The 15,869-nt window shown below is 35.2% G+C and overlaps 1 protein-coding gene across 1 annotated transcript in view; it reads left to right on the forward strand.

Annotated features, from left to right (window-relative positions):
* The window catches only part of ATE1 (arginyltransferase 1), a 161,617-nt gene that overhangs the window by 129,990 nt on the left and 15,758 nt on the right, over positions 1 to 15,869 (forward strand). The window contains exon 11 of the mRNA XM_012642381.1: positions 12,594 to 12,714. Within this exon, the coding sequence (XP_012497835.1) occupies positions 12,594 to 12,714 (121 nt within the window). The remainder of the gene's footprint in view (positions 1 to 12,593; positions 12,715 to 15,869) is intronic.

Raw genomic sequence — 15,869 nt, forward strand, 5'->3', positions numbered from 1 at the left:
TGAAAACTCTCCTTTCATACACATATAATTTAAAATGAAGTCCCAAATTAAATCCTAAATAACACTTTCAAATCATGTATGAAAATATTAAAGATTTTACATCTCTTTATACATCTTAAAAGTTTTTTTGTGTTTGATGCATATGTGGTTTTGTAATGAGCTAAAAAAGGGGGTAAAATTATAAATAACATTTACAGAGATATTAATAATATGATCTTGAGGATCTTTATAACTGTAAATTCTGTCTATGCTAATGATGTGGTTAATTGAGTTTGGACAAATATGATGTTTTAGGCTGGATGTTACATAAGGAGTGAAGAAGTAAGGTTTTCCAAGTTGTCATCCAAAATTCCTTGGTATTTGTAACATAGTACATTTTTCACAATAATTTAACTAAAATTCTGTGAAATTAATTTGATTTGAACAACTATGTTTAAGTTAAAGGTGTCATGTTTATCATGGTTACATGAGTGATCATTTTTAGAAAGGGAGGAAATAATCTACTAGGTATACTGTGAACTTGCTGAAGGAAGGTGCTTCACAAAAGCTGGTACATAACTTTCTACCAAGTGCTTCCTTGCAGAAACACACAGAATGCTCATGGCATCCAAGGGGATAGGATGTAAATTCTCCCAGAACCCCTGCTGCTGCACAGTTGAGGGAGGAAGGGTTATCCTTAAACTTGAAGCATTTAAGTCATTTGTGATGAATTTTCCATCAGGCAGAAAAAAAGGACTGATTACCAAAGATCACACCCCTGGGATACATATGAGGTTATAGCTAACTTCTTATTTCCCTCAGGGGTGTAATTAAACAAACCTTTACGATTAAGGTTTTCAGGCATTGAAAAATGTTTTCTGTTTTCATATTCTGGAAAAAATAATAGCTTAGTTGATACATGATTAGTTAAAGATAGTTTACTGACTTTATTAAAGATGTGTATTTATCGGAAACTGTTTTTTAGCATTGTTTGATTCAGGGCATGCCAATTTTAAAAAGAATGTTGAAAAGTAAAACCAATAATGTTTCTAAGGGGCCAGATCCCAAATGATTCTGAGTAGGCAAATCTTCAAAAACAGGATCATAGGACATTGCTGACACAATTTAGGAGTTCATACTGTAGCTGATTTTAGCTTGGGAATTTTAACAGAAAAGGAATATTAAGATCAAGGTCCTGATCTTGACTTTGCTAGTAATTAGCCTTGATCAAGTCACTGAACTTTTCTGTCTCTCCCCTCTTCCTTTTAAAAAATATTTAAATGAAACTGGATACTAACTGGGGAGGTTGGGTTCTTCTAGTTTTAAGATTCTCTGGTTCTGTCTTTTTTAAAAATAAAATTCTACAGAATTCTGTTTAATTCAATAAATATTCAGTAAGTATTATGGAGAACTCAGTCCATACAAGGAATTCTGCGTAGGCATAAGGAATGCAAAGAAATGACGTGCTCCCAAGTTGGATTTGGGATAGGGAGCAGAGGGGGAGGTGTGATATTGCAAAAGTAAGAGAAACAGCATATAAACAAACAACTCCAATGGATTGTATTAATTCTAGAATAGGCTTCTGTGGAAGTCCAGATATCTCCTAAAGATGTCAACCTTGACATCTAAATTAGATTTTCCTATTGTACTGGTATACTTTTTCTTCATAGCATTTGCCATACTTTGCAATAATATGTTTCTGTAGGATTATTTCCTTAAAGTCCGTCTCCCCTTTTGAACTAGAAGGTCCCTGAGAACTGAAACTGGCAGTGTTATTGTTCTGTGGCATGCCCAGCACCTTAGCATGGAGCCTGGCAGATGGTAGGCTGATTGTAGGAATGACAGCACAGGGTATGATTCAGCCTGGGGATGGGAGCAGTTGGTGGTGAGGTAAAGCCGAGTGCAAGGAAGGCTTGGGAAAGAAAGAGTAGGCAGTATGTAGGTTAGGTTTTGAAAATGGAGTAGGCATTCAGAACAAATAGGTAGCCATACCGGGCAAGAGATTGCCTATGTCTAGCTGTGAGTGCCTTGGTCGAGTGTGTTGTGGGTAATAAAGTAGACTGAAAACAAATTTTTTGCCATGCACTCATCCCTGGTATAGGCATCTCTAAACCAGGGAGCTCCGGCAAGAAGTCTATGACTCCATTTGCACACTGTGGATATAGACTAAGGAAATACACATGTGAGTATAGTACTGTTACTTTACAATCACATACAGGTTCTGTTGTGATTAGTAATATCCAGAGTCATTTAAAAGCGTTAATGAATTTGTAGTGGTATTTATCTCACGTAATTTCTCATCAGCTGTAACTAAAGTTACAAAAGAGGCCCATGAATTTTTTTTTTTTTTACTTTAAAAAGGGATCATTCTATTTTCTTATGGGTATTGAAGAGCCAGTGAAGGGTTTTAAGTAGGGAATTGACAGGATCAGTTCTCTCCAGTGGCAGCAGAAAGATGGATTCAAGGGGGAGAACTTGGAATCAGACCCTGTCACTGTCATCTGCCTCAACTAGGGTAATGGCAGAACCAGTGATTCTAAGTGCTGTTTTCTAAGTAATAGCCTAAAAAGCATATAAACACCTAAATAGATTCTTCTTACCAACATGGAGAATGCCAGATTTATATATACACACACAAGTAAGTATGTGCATATTTAATCTTTAACAGAAATTAAAGAAGCTTTGGACTTTTTCTCTTTATATTATCTTCTTTGTCTTTATCTTTTTTTCTATTTCTTTTTTTTTTTAATCCTTTTCAACTTATGACCCTTCAGTCTGAAATTAAATTTGGGCTGTAAGTTGACTCCCTGAATCTTTTCTTCACAAGCTTTCTTTGTATTTTTTAGAAGAAAAAAGATTAAGTCAGGGTTCCCAAAATAAAAGCAAAGATTGTGATTAAAACTGAATTAAATTCTTTATTCTCTATTATTTGCTAATAGTAAAATAAATAGATCAGTCTTAAAGAAGCTTTAAAGTAAGTCCTGGAGCCTTTGAGAACCCTTAGATTTTAATTAAAGAAACACAGAATACCATCACTTTCTGTTTGTCAGTGGAAAAAATATGTATTTTTAAATTTTCAAAGCTTAGCCCAGCAGCACATGGAGTACATCTGTTGGCTTTCAGAATTTGAGGAACACAAACGGATTCAGATGTTTAGGTCCTTTGTCTTTACTGGTCTCAGCTCACCTCGCCAACTGAGCATGGCACAATCCAAACACAGTTTTTGAAAACAGAGCAGCTAGAGTTACTTCTAAAGCACTCTCTTGGGGACTGATAAAGTCAATCTCTGTTTATGTAATGAAATCAGGGAGCAAGGGGTCTGCTGTAGTACTTTGCGGATGGGATTCCATTGGTGTTGTCTTTCAGGGAAAAGACTGGATTTAATAAACCCTTATTCTTACTTGCTTTCTCTAGGGGTACAGCCCACTCTAATGGATTATTTTGAACTATTTTTGTTTATGTAGTGTTAGAGCTTCTCTTTAAGCAATTGGTTTTAGTAAAATCAATTGGTTTATTGTGAAATATTGGGATACCAGTATCAACTTTACCTGATAAAAGACTTAAATGTCTAGTTAATCTTTCTTTTTTGTTCAATGCTCCTGGTGTCCTGTGTGTGTGTGTGTGTGTGTGTGTGTGTGTGTGTGTATTTAAATAATATTGTCTTTTTGGTGTACTTATATTTTAATTTAACTTGAACTTTAAAAACAAACTGCTGGTTTAGCCTCTTCTCTAATACTCACGAAATCCTTCCTATTTTTCAAAATATTTATAAAGTATTCTTGAAAGTGAAATCTCATAAAGATCTTTGGTTCAGGACCAGAGTTCAAAGGAAAGACCGTTTGGTTTTGATTTGCAAACTGTAAAAACAAAATACCCTCAAAATGGCAGGGTGTGAATTGGTAACTTCAATTTTATTGCAATCTGCCAAGCCCATCCCCAGATGTTTCCAATTAAAAGCCAAGAATGCTAACTTGGGTGAATGTCATATGAAAGTATTTCTTCATTTTTCTGACTTTTTTTCTGAGAAAAACAACAAAGTCTCAAATCTTTTAACTTTAATTAAAGAAATAACTTCTCATTTGCATGTTGTTTAAACTTAGAAAAATGTAATATTCAAAGGGAATTCTTGTATGTCAGATTTGCAAACATATGTAGTTCTGAATACATAGGGCTTCACATATGTCTTCTTATAAAGGCCAAAAAGAAAAAGAAAAAAGATTTTTTAAAAAAGACATTAAAGCCCTTTAAAATTAAAATCAGGTATTTCTGGATTTACTATAATCAAACAGTGGACCTTTTAATGTGAATTCGTTTAAAAAGAGGTGGTTAGTAATTTCAGTGCTTCGGGGTTGTTACAGGGAATTTTCCATTATAATGTAAAAAGTTTTTATTTCTGATCAATTGTACATTCAATTGTAAGAAGTACTTCTGTGGAAATGTAGGAAGATAGGAAGTTGCAATAAGATAAAAGAAACCATAATATAATTTAAAAACCATGAGTTTCTTAATATTTCTCCAGATAATACCAAGTTATAGTTGGATCCATTCTTGAACTTGAAAGTTGCTTTAAATACATTGTCCTGTATTAAGAGGAAAGATACTGGCAATAAATTTGAATTTATGGAAATTGGCATTTGTTCAGAGAGAAGATGGAGTTCCTCTTTATAACTAACCTAACATTAACATTTTGAATGCAAAGTTAAAGATAAATTTATTTTTGAATTTTCCCCAAACCGTAGACACAGGACCACATATTAATTGCAAAGATGAAACAGTTGTTTCTCATTTCATCTTCTGTTTGGTGCAGTTTTGATGGGCATGTATTTGGGAGCTCAGGAGAGTGACAGCGTATTTGGTGTTGGTGAGTGCCTCATTTTTTTTTTTTTTTTTGCTACTCAGCCTTCAAGGCACACTGTGGAAGGGACCTTTTTTGAGGAATGCAAAGGTGAAAGAATCAGCTTTCCCTGGAGCGCCACCAACAGCTCAGGTGTAGTCCTTGTTGCTCTTGTCAGTACTGCTGTCGGTGGCAGCTCCTCCGTGTCCCTGGGCCTCCGCCCTGCAGTAACTAGGGGCTGGGAGCAGCACTGGGGCACAGCTGCCTCCTCTCCCCCTAGCGGATGATGAGCACCTCACGAGGCTTGTTTCCTCTTTCCGTCCTTGATGCCAAGCGAAGTCCCTGTGCATATTGAACTGAGTTGTGATCTTTAAGATTTTGGGAAGTTATTTTCAAAATACCCAAAACAGTTGTATTTTTAGATTTAGGTATGGAATGAGAATGGGAACCGAGTCTAGTTCTGAGTTCATCAGTACTATTACATGATCTTACTGTTTTATCTGTACAGGGGAAGTCTGTTCTCATTACCTTTTTAAGTTATTATGACATTTAATTCAGATTATATACAGATTTATTGTGAGAACTATGCTCTTAACAAACGCAGGGGGAAATCATTATTGTTGTCATTACCATCCAAAGTGGCACTGCTCAACTCTGCTAACAGATAAAGAGGTCCTTTCTCAAGTCACATTTCCCCCTCCTTTTTTTCCTAAGTAAAACTTAATATGAAAAGCTATGCTTCTCTTTTGAATAGAAAATATTTTCAGCTTTGATGAAAGAAACTAAATTGACATGAGCCGGTAGTTTCTAACCTCCTTTAGTGTGAAAACACCCTTTATGATTTCAGTAACTCTTATAGACCATCTCATGATCATATACTTATAGTGTTTGGTGATAATTCACTGAATTCCCAAAGATGGGGAACTATTCTTACATAATAAAAACATAGTGGAGCTGCATAATACATACGAATTCAGCAAATATTGATTGATTCATGTATGCTATATTAATAGGCAAGGTACAAGGTATTAAAGTAACATCCACCGTGTTTAGAGAAGGGAAGTAGAAATTGTATAGGTAGAGTATACTAGATTAGTTGTTCATCCATCCGTCAGTTCTTTACTGAGCAGGTTTTAGAATACATTAGTGAACAAGTCAGACTAAAATCCTGGACCCTACATTCTAACAAAGAGTTCCCTGCAGATATAAATAAATAAGGGAATAAACAAGAATGTTAGAAGGTGGTAAGCCTCGATAGGTGGAGAATATGACACTGTACAGAAACTTAGGGCATGTGACAGAGTTAGCTGTGGGACTATCTGTATGACCAGAAGAGAGAATAGTCAGTAAGAAACCCTGAGGTGGGAACAGGCCTCAAGGAAGCCAGTGTGGCCAGGGTGGAACAGTAGAAAACCAGAAAGGTAACATGGGCCACGTCATCTGGGGCCTTATAGGCTGTGTGGTGTCTTTGGGTTTTACTCTGAGTCAAACAGGAAGTGTGACAATATGAGGAAATACTCCATTTTTAAGTGGACTGCCATACCTTAGTGGGTGCCAGGGGCTGGGGAGCGAGGGGTTGGGGAGTGACTGTTAATGGGTACCAGGGTTTCTTTTGGGGATGATGAAAATATTGTAGAATTAGATAGTGCTGATGGTTGTATAACCTTGTGAATTATAATAAAAGTGCTGAATTTACACTTTAAAAGGGTGAATTTTATGGCATATGAATTAGAGCAATAAAAACATCGTAAAAAAGTTGATCATTAGGGCTTGCTGGAACCATTTTTTGCTCCTCTGTATCAGTAGTATAACTTTTGCCTTTGAAAGTTCAGATTTCTAAATAGTTATGTCTTAACTGAGGGAAAGTCTCTTAGTGTTGTTTGCTTAGTTTTCATTGAAAGTAAAAGATGTTCACCTAAAATTTTAAAGTATCTTTGCTGAAATTATTACTGATTGTGAAATCAAATTTTTCCACATCAGTGTATCCTTTTATACTCTTTAAATACTTCGATTCATTGTTATTTAGTAAGATAAAATGTGAAATGATTTTCACATCTGGCTATCAAAATGAATGTAGCTTTTAGGTTGAATTCTTACTATAACATTTTGTTAAACCAAGATATTTTCCTTATAATTTATTTTGTGATTCTTTTATAGGATAGAAAATAAAATAAATATGGTAATGCTCTTCAAATTACGGTCTAAAACATGCAAGTGAGAAGAATGTCTTTGTTCACTCGATTAACCAAAAATCAAAATTACATGATCTCCCCTTCTGGAAGACACAGTCTTTTTTAATAGACATAGAACAGGAAATGTGTTTAGCTAGGGTTTTTTCTTTTCCTTTCCATGTTTTAGATTTAACTTTGGTATTTCCTAGACTTTCATTCTATGACAACCTAGTAAAATTAATTGAAATATTATGTGGTCATATTTTAATTTTTTCCTCTTTATTTTGGTGAGGGGAGGTCTAGTATAATTTGAGTTTTGTAAATAGTCTAAGTGGTTTTCATTAAAGAAAAAACCATTGAATATTACAACTCTACTTTGAGCAAAACATTAACTCTTGTATGGCAACTCAAAATATAGAGGCACTTAGCTGGTTTGTTTGATTTTTTTTATTTTTGTTTTTCAGTTTTAAAATAGTTTGTAAATAATTGCAGAAGTTGTAACAGTTTGGTGAAATTATAAAAACCATAGGATTTGATGAACTTATTTTCCTTTGTGGACTTTGAATTGAGTGGTTATCTCTCACCAAAAAATGTTTGATTAATAATAAAAATTAAGCATCCCCTATATTTAGGATTTTTAAAAGTTGGCTTTTAACTTTTTTGGACATCTTACCTTGAGCTGTGCTATCCGCTATGGTAGCCTTCCCTCTTGAAATCGGGGCCTTTGCTGGGTAAGATTTCATTTTGTTCTTGTTGGATGGCTTTTTTGAGGGGTTACAGAGGGAATCTAGAGCTCACCTTCTAAAACTGTAGATCAAATTGAAAGAACTTTCCAAAAAATTGTGAGATAAGCCCTGTCAGACCAATTACATTTTCAAAATTTTGAATACTTTAGAAATCTGTGGTTACTCAGATTTCTTCTTATTTACAAAAAGTCAGCACCCTAGGAAAGAATTAATTTGCTTTTACCTTATTGTTCCAATCTGAATGAATGTACTTAGAGGTTGATTAAATATTTTTTCTTCTGACCTTGGGAAACTATGTCCAAATCCTTAAGTAATTACATTCTTAATACAAACATTTCTCATTTTCTTATACTAGCTGAAAGGGCAGGATAGCTTTCAACTCCCTTTTTTTCATTTGTGTGATAGTGACTTTAAATTGAGCTTTAAGCACTTTTGTCATTTAACTCTCAACCAGCTTAGTTTAGAAAGCATAACGTTTCAAAGTGGTTTATTTCATAAAACTCTGAATTCTTTGATGGCTTGCAAGATTATTTAAACAATGAAATAAGGCTGTACTTAGGAGAAAAATGTTTTAACTTGTAAAAATTTGATTTCAGATGATGAGCAGAAGTTAAAATGTATATATTTATGGTCTTTCAGTGAAATAAACTAAGTATTTAAAGAGTTAAAAACAAGATATCATTGTATAAGCAGGTATTACCTTCAAAGAACATTGTGAACATTTAGAAACTTTGGCTGGTTGTCCACTATCATACTTAATATAATTTTATGTGTACTTCATCTTTGTACAGCTCTGTCACTCCCAATAGATGCTGAATTTTCTAGAGGCACACATTGATTCGTCTTGTTCCCAGCATCTAGTGCCTGTCACATAGTGAGAATTTATTTAATGTCCATTGACTAAATTTTTTTGATTGTCAGCGTCATTGTTAAATCCAGGCACTGGGTTCTGGTGGCTGTTGATGAATCTGCGTGGAATCTGTTAATAAGGAAAACTGGGTCTGTTTTAACCTTAAGGACTCAAAAGTTGAGGCCTGATTGCCCCCATATCCACCCCCAGTACCTGACTTGTGCATGTTAGCTGGCCGGCATACATTTCCACCTTAAAATAGGGAACGGTGTCATTTGTATGTTTTGGGTCTCAGTTTGTTTTTAACATAAGATGATACATACGTTTTTTTTTTTTGCTAGACATTCTTGGGATTCTCTTTTATGTTCTGCCATCACAATAGTCAAGATACATTATTCCATTTTTATTACTATTTCCTTTTTCGTGTTAGTAGTATTTTTGTACCAAATTCAGAATCCTAGAACAGTTAAGCAAAAAGAGCCAAAAATTCTGCAAATGGAGAGTAATGAGGGGGAATGAGATCTACCGGATATTAAAATGTAATATAAAGTTTTAATAGTTAGAACTGTGTGGCAGTGGCACAAGACTAGATAGACAGATCAGTATAACAGAATAAATAGAAAGCTCAGAAAGAGATCTCAGTATATATGGGGATTCAGTAAGTTTTCAAAGAGGCATTTTAAATCAGCGGGGGAAATGAAGATTGTTCAAAAAATGATACTGAGACCCCTGAGTAAACATCTGAAAGAAACTAGGTTGGATCCTTTTCTTATTCCTTATAACAAAATAAATTTCAGATGGAGCATAAATGTAAATGTAAAATTATGAAACCATAAATGTACTAGAAAAAAACGATGAAAGTATGTTTTTAATAATCTTTGATTTTTTTCAATTATGTGGCAAAATCCAGATACCATTTTAAAAAATGAGAAATTTGATCACATATCAAATTTCCATATGGCAAAATAAGGTGATGTACAAAGTCAAAAGACAGATAAACTTGAAAGATACAACATATTTTACAGACTAAGGGTTTAATATGTAAAGAGTTCCTTAATATGTAAAGAGTTCCTTAATATATAAAGAGTTCTTTCAGTTAATAAGACCAGCAGTCTAACAACAAAATGGGCCAACTTTATGAAAAAGAAAATACACATTTTCTTAAATATGTGGAAGATATGTAATACAAGTTCAAACCACAGTGAAATGCCACTTTTTAGATTGACAAAGATTGAAAGTTATGATAGTGTACTGTTTGGTAAGGATGTGGAGGAAATTAACTTGGAAACATAACATTGCTGATAAAAATGTAAAATGGCAGAGTGTCTATGGAAAATCATTTGGCACTATAAAAGTTAAAACCCTTTTACCCAATAACTCCAATTTAAGGAATTTATCCTAGACACATTCACAACTGATGTATGTACAAGAATATTTGTATTTTATCAAGTGGCTATATCATTTTAAACAAGCAATATATAAGTTCTAGACGGTCCAAATTCTTGCCAAAATGTGTTTTTTCCATGTTTTTAAATTTAAGCATTCTAATGGATACGCAGTGGTAACTTGTTATGGTTTAAATTTGCATTTCTGGTAACTGATGATGTTGAGTATCTTTTCATGTGTTTATTAGGCATTTATTTAACATATATCTTTGGTGAATTGCTTAAATCATTTGCCTTTCAGAAAAAAAATTGAATCGTTTGTGTTCTTATTATTGATTGTTAAAATTCTTTGTATGTTTTGGATACAAGTCTGTTCTCTAATGTTTTGTCAATATTTTCTCCCAGTGTTTGGCTTGTCTGTTTATTTTCTTAATTTTTTTTTTTTGAAGACAGTGTAATTTTGATGAAGTACAGCTCATCAGTTTTTTCTTTTATGGTTAGTGCTTTTAGTTTACTAAAAAATCTTTGTATGCTCCAAGGTCAGGAAAAGTTTGTCCTTTTTTTTTTTTTTTTTTTTAGAAGTTTTATATCTTTAGCTTTTATATTTACCTTTTTCCCCCCTTTGGATTTTCAAAATGATCTATAACCAAGAAGGAAAAAAAAAGATTTAGAACCACTGCTTTGGGATACTGTCTAATTTTTCAGATTTGTTAATAATGTGGACAGTATCATATCATGCTGTCCTTTTCCCCCAATAAAACAGTTTCTGAATTAATGGAGAGAATGACATTACTTTTGATAAGATAGATAGCAGTGGAATATCTGGCGTTATTACACTTCCTAAGTAAATTATTAATTCTTTTCTAAATAATGCTGTGTTATGAATTTTAATGTTAGACAAGTGTATACACCACCTGGAGCTGCCCCTTTGTAGATGGCCTTTTACTGCTGCAGGGCAGTAAGGCATCCGCAACACAGTGAACGCTCCAAGAAAATTAGAGTTGGAGACCTGAGTTCTGGTCGTCATCCTGTTACCTGCTCCTGTTGGAATATAGGACAAAACTCTCCCTCTCTCCATTTCATCTAGAATAAAGACCCAAACATGATATTTGAGGTCCCCCAGAATCTGATCCCAGCCTGCCTTTCCTGAGCTGCAGTGCCCCGCTCTATCCTGTGACTCAGAGTTCTCCTCTACTTAGTCCAGCTCTGTCTTTGTTTATACTGTTCCCTTTATCTAAATTGTTTTCATTCCTTTTCTTCCTATCCGAGACTTAATCCAGTCAAACTTTTAAGTCCCCAGTAAAACTCCATGTCTTCCTTGAACCCTCTCCCAGCCACTGAAGCGGGAAATAATGTTTCCTCACATTTTGTTCATGTCCAGCCTCCCTCCCCGTTAGCTTATGGACTTCTGGATCTTTGAGTGCTGGTGGAGTGTGGTGATTATTGTGTATCTGCGATGCTTCGTGTAGTGACTGACACCTAGCAGGCTTATCGCAGAGCACCTTTCTGATGAAAGCAAGCTGACAGTGCAGAGCCTGGCAGCAATATTTTTTGTAATAGGTTTTGCACTAGACGGTATTTTTCAAACTCTGTGGTGTGGCCCATTTGCCGTTTGTGAAAGCAGTTTGGGTGGTTCAAGAGCATCATTAAAAAAAAATGAAACAAAATAGAATATAACATAACATGGGTAAGCGTTGTATACTGAAAGCTTCGTTTCTAGTTTTGTATTTACATATATGTTTACTAGGTTGTGATGTAGAATGCATTTCTTATTGTGGATTATAGTAAAAAAAAATTTAGAAACACTGTACTAGATTTTAACCTCTATAATGAATTTTGAATTTTAAAATTTAAAGAAGGGACATTCGGGATTTTGATTAAGCTCAAAGGATATAAAACCTTGGTATTTATGAAAAATTTCACTAAATGCTTTCACAAAATTTCTGCCATCCTCTCTGTTAATTATGTACCACATTATCTATAAGTGAATGATTTTTTTTCCTTTAGCATCTTTTGGAAAGTTTAGCAGATTATTATAGATGTTTCCCTGAAATTTCTGTTTTTTAAACTTTATTATACATTTATCAGTTTAGATTGCTTACAGTAGAAGTATGTTGATAAGATGATACTTTTTAATACATTAGAATGGAATGAATTTTGTCAACTGAGTCTACAGATTAACCACAAATTTTTAAATTTGTAATCAAGTACAGTGAAATTCCATTTTGGAAAATAAGTCCACTTTACACAGGGCTGTAATATTTGAAAAGAAATATTACTTTGTTATTAACTAGCATTTAAAAGACAACTTGATTTTGAAGCTTAGGTTATTCTTAGCAGTCAGTTTAGCAAGAATCTAAAAAAAAAAAAAATTCCAATCTTCCAAGTCAACACAGGTGTCCTAAAGGGTGATGTGTTACTTTTTGAGAGCCATAAGTCAATATGTGCATTCTTGAGATGGGAAAGCAATCACTAAGAGGGTTGCTTAGTATTTACAATAAAGCTATTTCTGGTTGACTTTTGTTTAAGTTTGTGGAGGAAAACGTTCCTTTCCTGGAGCTCTGGAACCCTGTATCTCAGGAGTTGCTGTGTTAGTAATGCCTGTGCCTTTTTCCTTTACTTCTTTAGGGTCAGTATAGACCTTCTGATTTGTTGTGTCCTGAAACATATGTTTGGGTACCCATTGAACAGTGCCTGCCTTCACTTGAAAACTCCAAATACTGCCGTTTAAACCAGGACCCAGAAGCAGGTAAGTTTGGAGCAGAGCTCAGAGGAAATCATTGGCTTTATTTTACAATCCATGTGTGTATGGCTGTTAACAGGGACCAGGTAGCTTTTTATATATTGCAGTGTGCACATGAGTGTTTGTGTGTGTGTGTGTGTGTGTGTGTGTGTGTGTGTGTATGTATGTATGTGTGTAAGATAGAGGAAGACATCATGCAGGCACACACACACATTGACAGTTTGGCATAAAATTAAGAAACCTCACGTGCTTATGCTACTTACCGGGCTTATCCCATTAGGTTAATTTTTCCATGCTTTGAGGGCCTGACATCATTATCCACTTCTTTTACAACTGTCATAGTGCATAAAAATTGTCCAGTAGATTGATTATTTAGTCAATGTAGAGAAGATAGAGATATTGACAACCGAACGGGTTAATGTTGTAGAGTGGTTTTCATGGAGGCAAATAGGCTGCAGTGAGTTTTGTGACAATACTTTGACTTTCTTCTTACATCCCTGGTGTGTCTCCTTTTCTGTTCCCTATTCCTCCTCCTGCCCAGGATAGCCCCAGCCATGTTTTGTTTCACATTATTCCCCTTTGGATATTCTGTATACTAATAATATGTACAGACATTAAAAGTATAGCCCTGAAGTCAGACTTCCTCATTCAGATCTTGGCTCCATGATCACCTGGTAAACTTCGTGCCCTTAGGCAATTTAATAATCTCCCCGGCCTCAGATTCCTTACCTTTAAAATTAATATAATAATAAGATCTACCTTACTGAGCTGTAATGAGGATTAAAATAAGACGGACATGCTAAGAATAGCCCCCTCTCATTGTTGTTTTGGTGGTGGTTAGCCAAACTAGAATGCCGCATCCCATATATGCCACAGGCCATTGTCCGCATTTACTTTTACCTGCTGCGATCCCTCTCTCTGCAAAAATGTGCAGTTCTGTTTACCTCCCTGTAGCCTAAGTACCACTCACAGTTTAAAACAGTCCTCCACACAGCCCTCCTAATCCTCATGGCATCCGACTGTGGCTTTGTGCAACGGGCACGAGTTTTGATGCTCTTGTGTTGGGTTGGATTATGTTGACGCGTCTTCCCCCCCAGACTGAAGTTCCTTTATGTTCTGAATTGTGCTTAATGGAGCTTTGAGTCCTCACAGAACCCACCATAGAGGAGATGCCTGATACATATTTCTTAAGAATATAAGCATTTTTCTACTTACCACCTGTGGTCTAAGTTTGGAAAAAAAAAAAGAAGGAAAGAGAAATGGAGAGTCGGGGGGAGGGGAAAAGTGTAAATGGAAAAAGAGCAAATCAAAGATAAGGGGGCATAGAAAGGAATGTAGTCATTTCTTCAGTTCTGAGTTGTGCGTTTTTCCACAAATCATTTTTCTTATTTAAAAAAACTAGTTCATGTAATGTTGTATTTTGTTATCTCCTTGAAAAGCAGTTATGAAATCAAGAGTGGCTCCTTCCTATGCATAATGGTACCTTAGAATCTGATGACGGGTGGCCATCAGGACCCAGCCAACTCATATGCCAGGCAGCCTGGGGTTAGCCCCAGGTTTCCTAGGTATTTAGGTTTCATAGAATAACCAGGACTTTATTATTAATCAGAATCTTATCATTTCATTCTAAGTAAAGTTGCACCTCATTGATTAAACAGATGTGTTGCTTAAAAACAAACATTAAATGTGTCAATCAGTTTTGGAGTTAGGCCAGGGGCAATAGTATTACGGAGGAAAGCATATAGTTATCGACTCTCCTCTCTCCCCTCAAAAAAAAAAAAATCTTCCTCATAGCTTTTCTCAAGGTCGGGTCAGACCTTATGGTGAAAACTGCTGAACATCTTATTGAAATATTGCATATTCACACATAATAGTTTATCTTCATAAGTTCCTTCCAACAGAGTAGTATTATGATCTTAAATTTATTTCTAACTCCCAAACTTACGACACTATTTCCTTCACCTTCTCTTTTTTCTTCTTGATCTATTTTAAATGTTGCTTCTCTTATCTAATGCTTGGTGATTAGAGAGATCCCAAGTTCTCCTAGTTTTATAAAGTTGAGAAGGTAGCTGAATAATTTCCATGCACTGAATGGACATTCAAGTAAATATTCATTCATGTTAGCAGATTTCAAAATGATTTTCCAAATAAGCCCTAATGAGCATTTCATGGCAAAGAAGATTTTTAAGTCTCAAAACGGCCATTTTTGCCAAGAACATACTACATCCTGGTGAGTGATGAATAGATTGCATGTTCTTTTCCTGTAATCCAGTAAATTACATTTGCCCCCCGCCCATGTTGTTACATTTCTTATGGTACTAGCTTTAGCTCTTAATATTCGTTGTTCGGAATTCATTTACAAAACTCAGGAGTAAATTTCTTTGAGATTAGTGCTTCGAAGAAAATGAAGATCCTTTTTCATGTGCTAAATTTTTGGAACTTTCAAGAGAATAGTACAGTTTTATCAGTATTGAATATCACAGTCCAGACAGTATGTGAAATCAGTCTTATATCCTGTGGTTTTAGGAAATTAAAAGGCAGTTACATGCTGGAATGATTTGAGCCTGCTGTGAAACATGGTCATTTGAGGTTTAAATGGCAATCTGTGAGAAACGGTTCTCTTCTCTAGGGCCAGTTTTACTTTTACATGACCCAAACTCTGACTCAGAGAAAATACAGAGCTTAATATGGGCAACATTATTAGTCAGCATGGTTCTTTTTTCACTAAATCTTGTTTCTCCGCCCTCCTGCTTAGTAGTTAAATTACTTTGTAAAAGGCACCGTTGAACACCTCAGTAAGACAAAATGTGGCTTCAAGGGGCATCAGTGGCCAGTTGTAAGAAAAATCATGTTTCCTCCATCCCGAATTGCTGTGAGCCTCTGGAGACCCTCCCTGCCCTTGACCGTCTGTCCCCAGCCCTCCCTCCTCTGTGGAGGTTTGCATTCCATGGTTTTTTGCTCAAAGAAGTCTGTGTAGCAATAAAAGCCTTTTGTGTTTACTGCTTTGTGATACTGTGCGGGGAGAGATTGACAAATTGAGACAACTTAGAAAATTCCAAAGAAATCCTTTTGTTCATAAACAGGTCTTTTGTTTTTCAATTCAAGACTTCTATCTATTCCAAAGAAAGGAGTTCAGAAGTTTCTCAAATGATTTTTAAGTT

Source organism: Propithecus coquereli, unplaced genomic scaffold (genome assembly GCF_000956105.1).
Source record: "Propithecus coquereli isolate 6110/MARCELLA unplaced genomic scaffold, Pcoq_1.0 Scaffold179, whole genome shotgun sequence".
Taxonomy (NCBI): domain Eukaryota; kingdom Metazoa; phylum Chordata; class Mammalia; order Primates; family Indriidae; genus Propithecus; species Propithecus coquereli.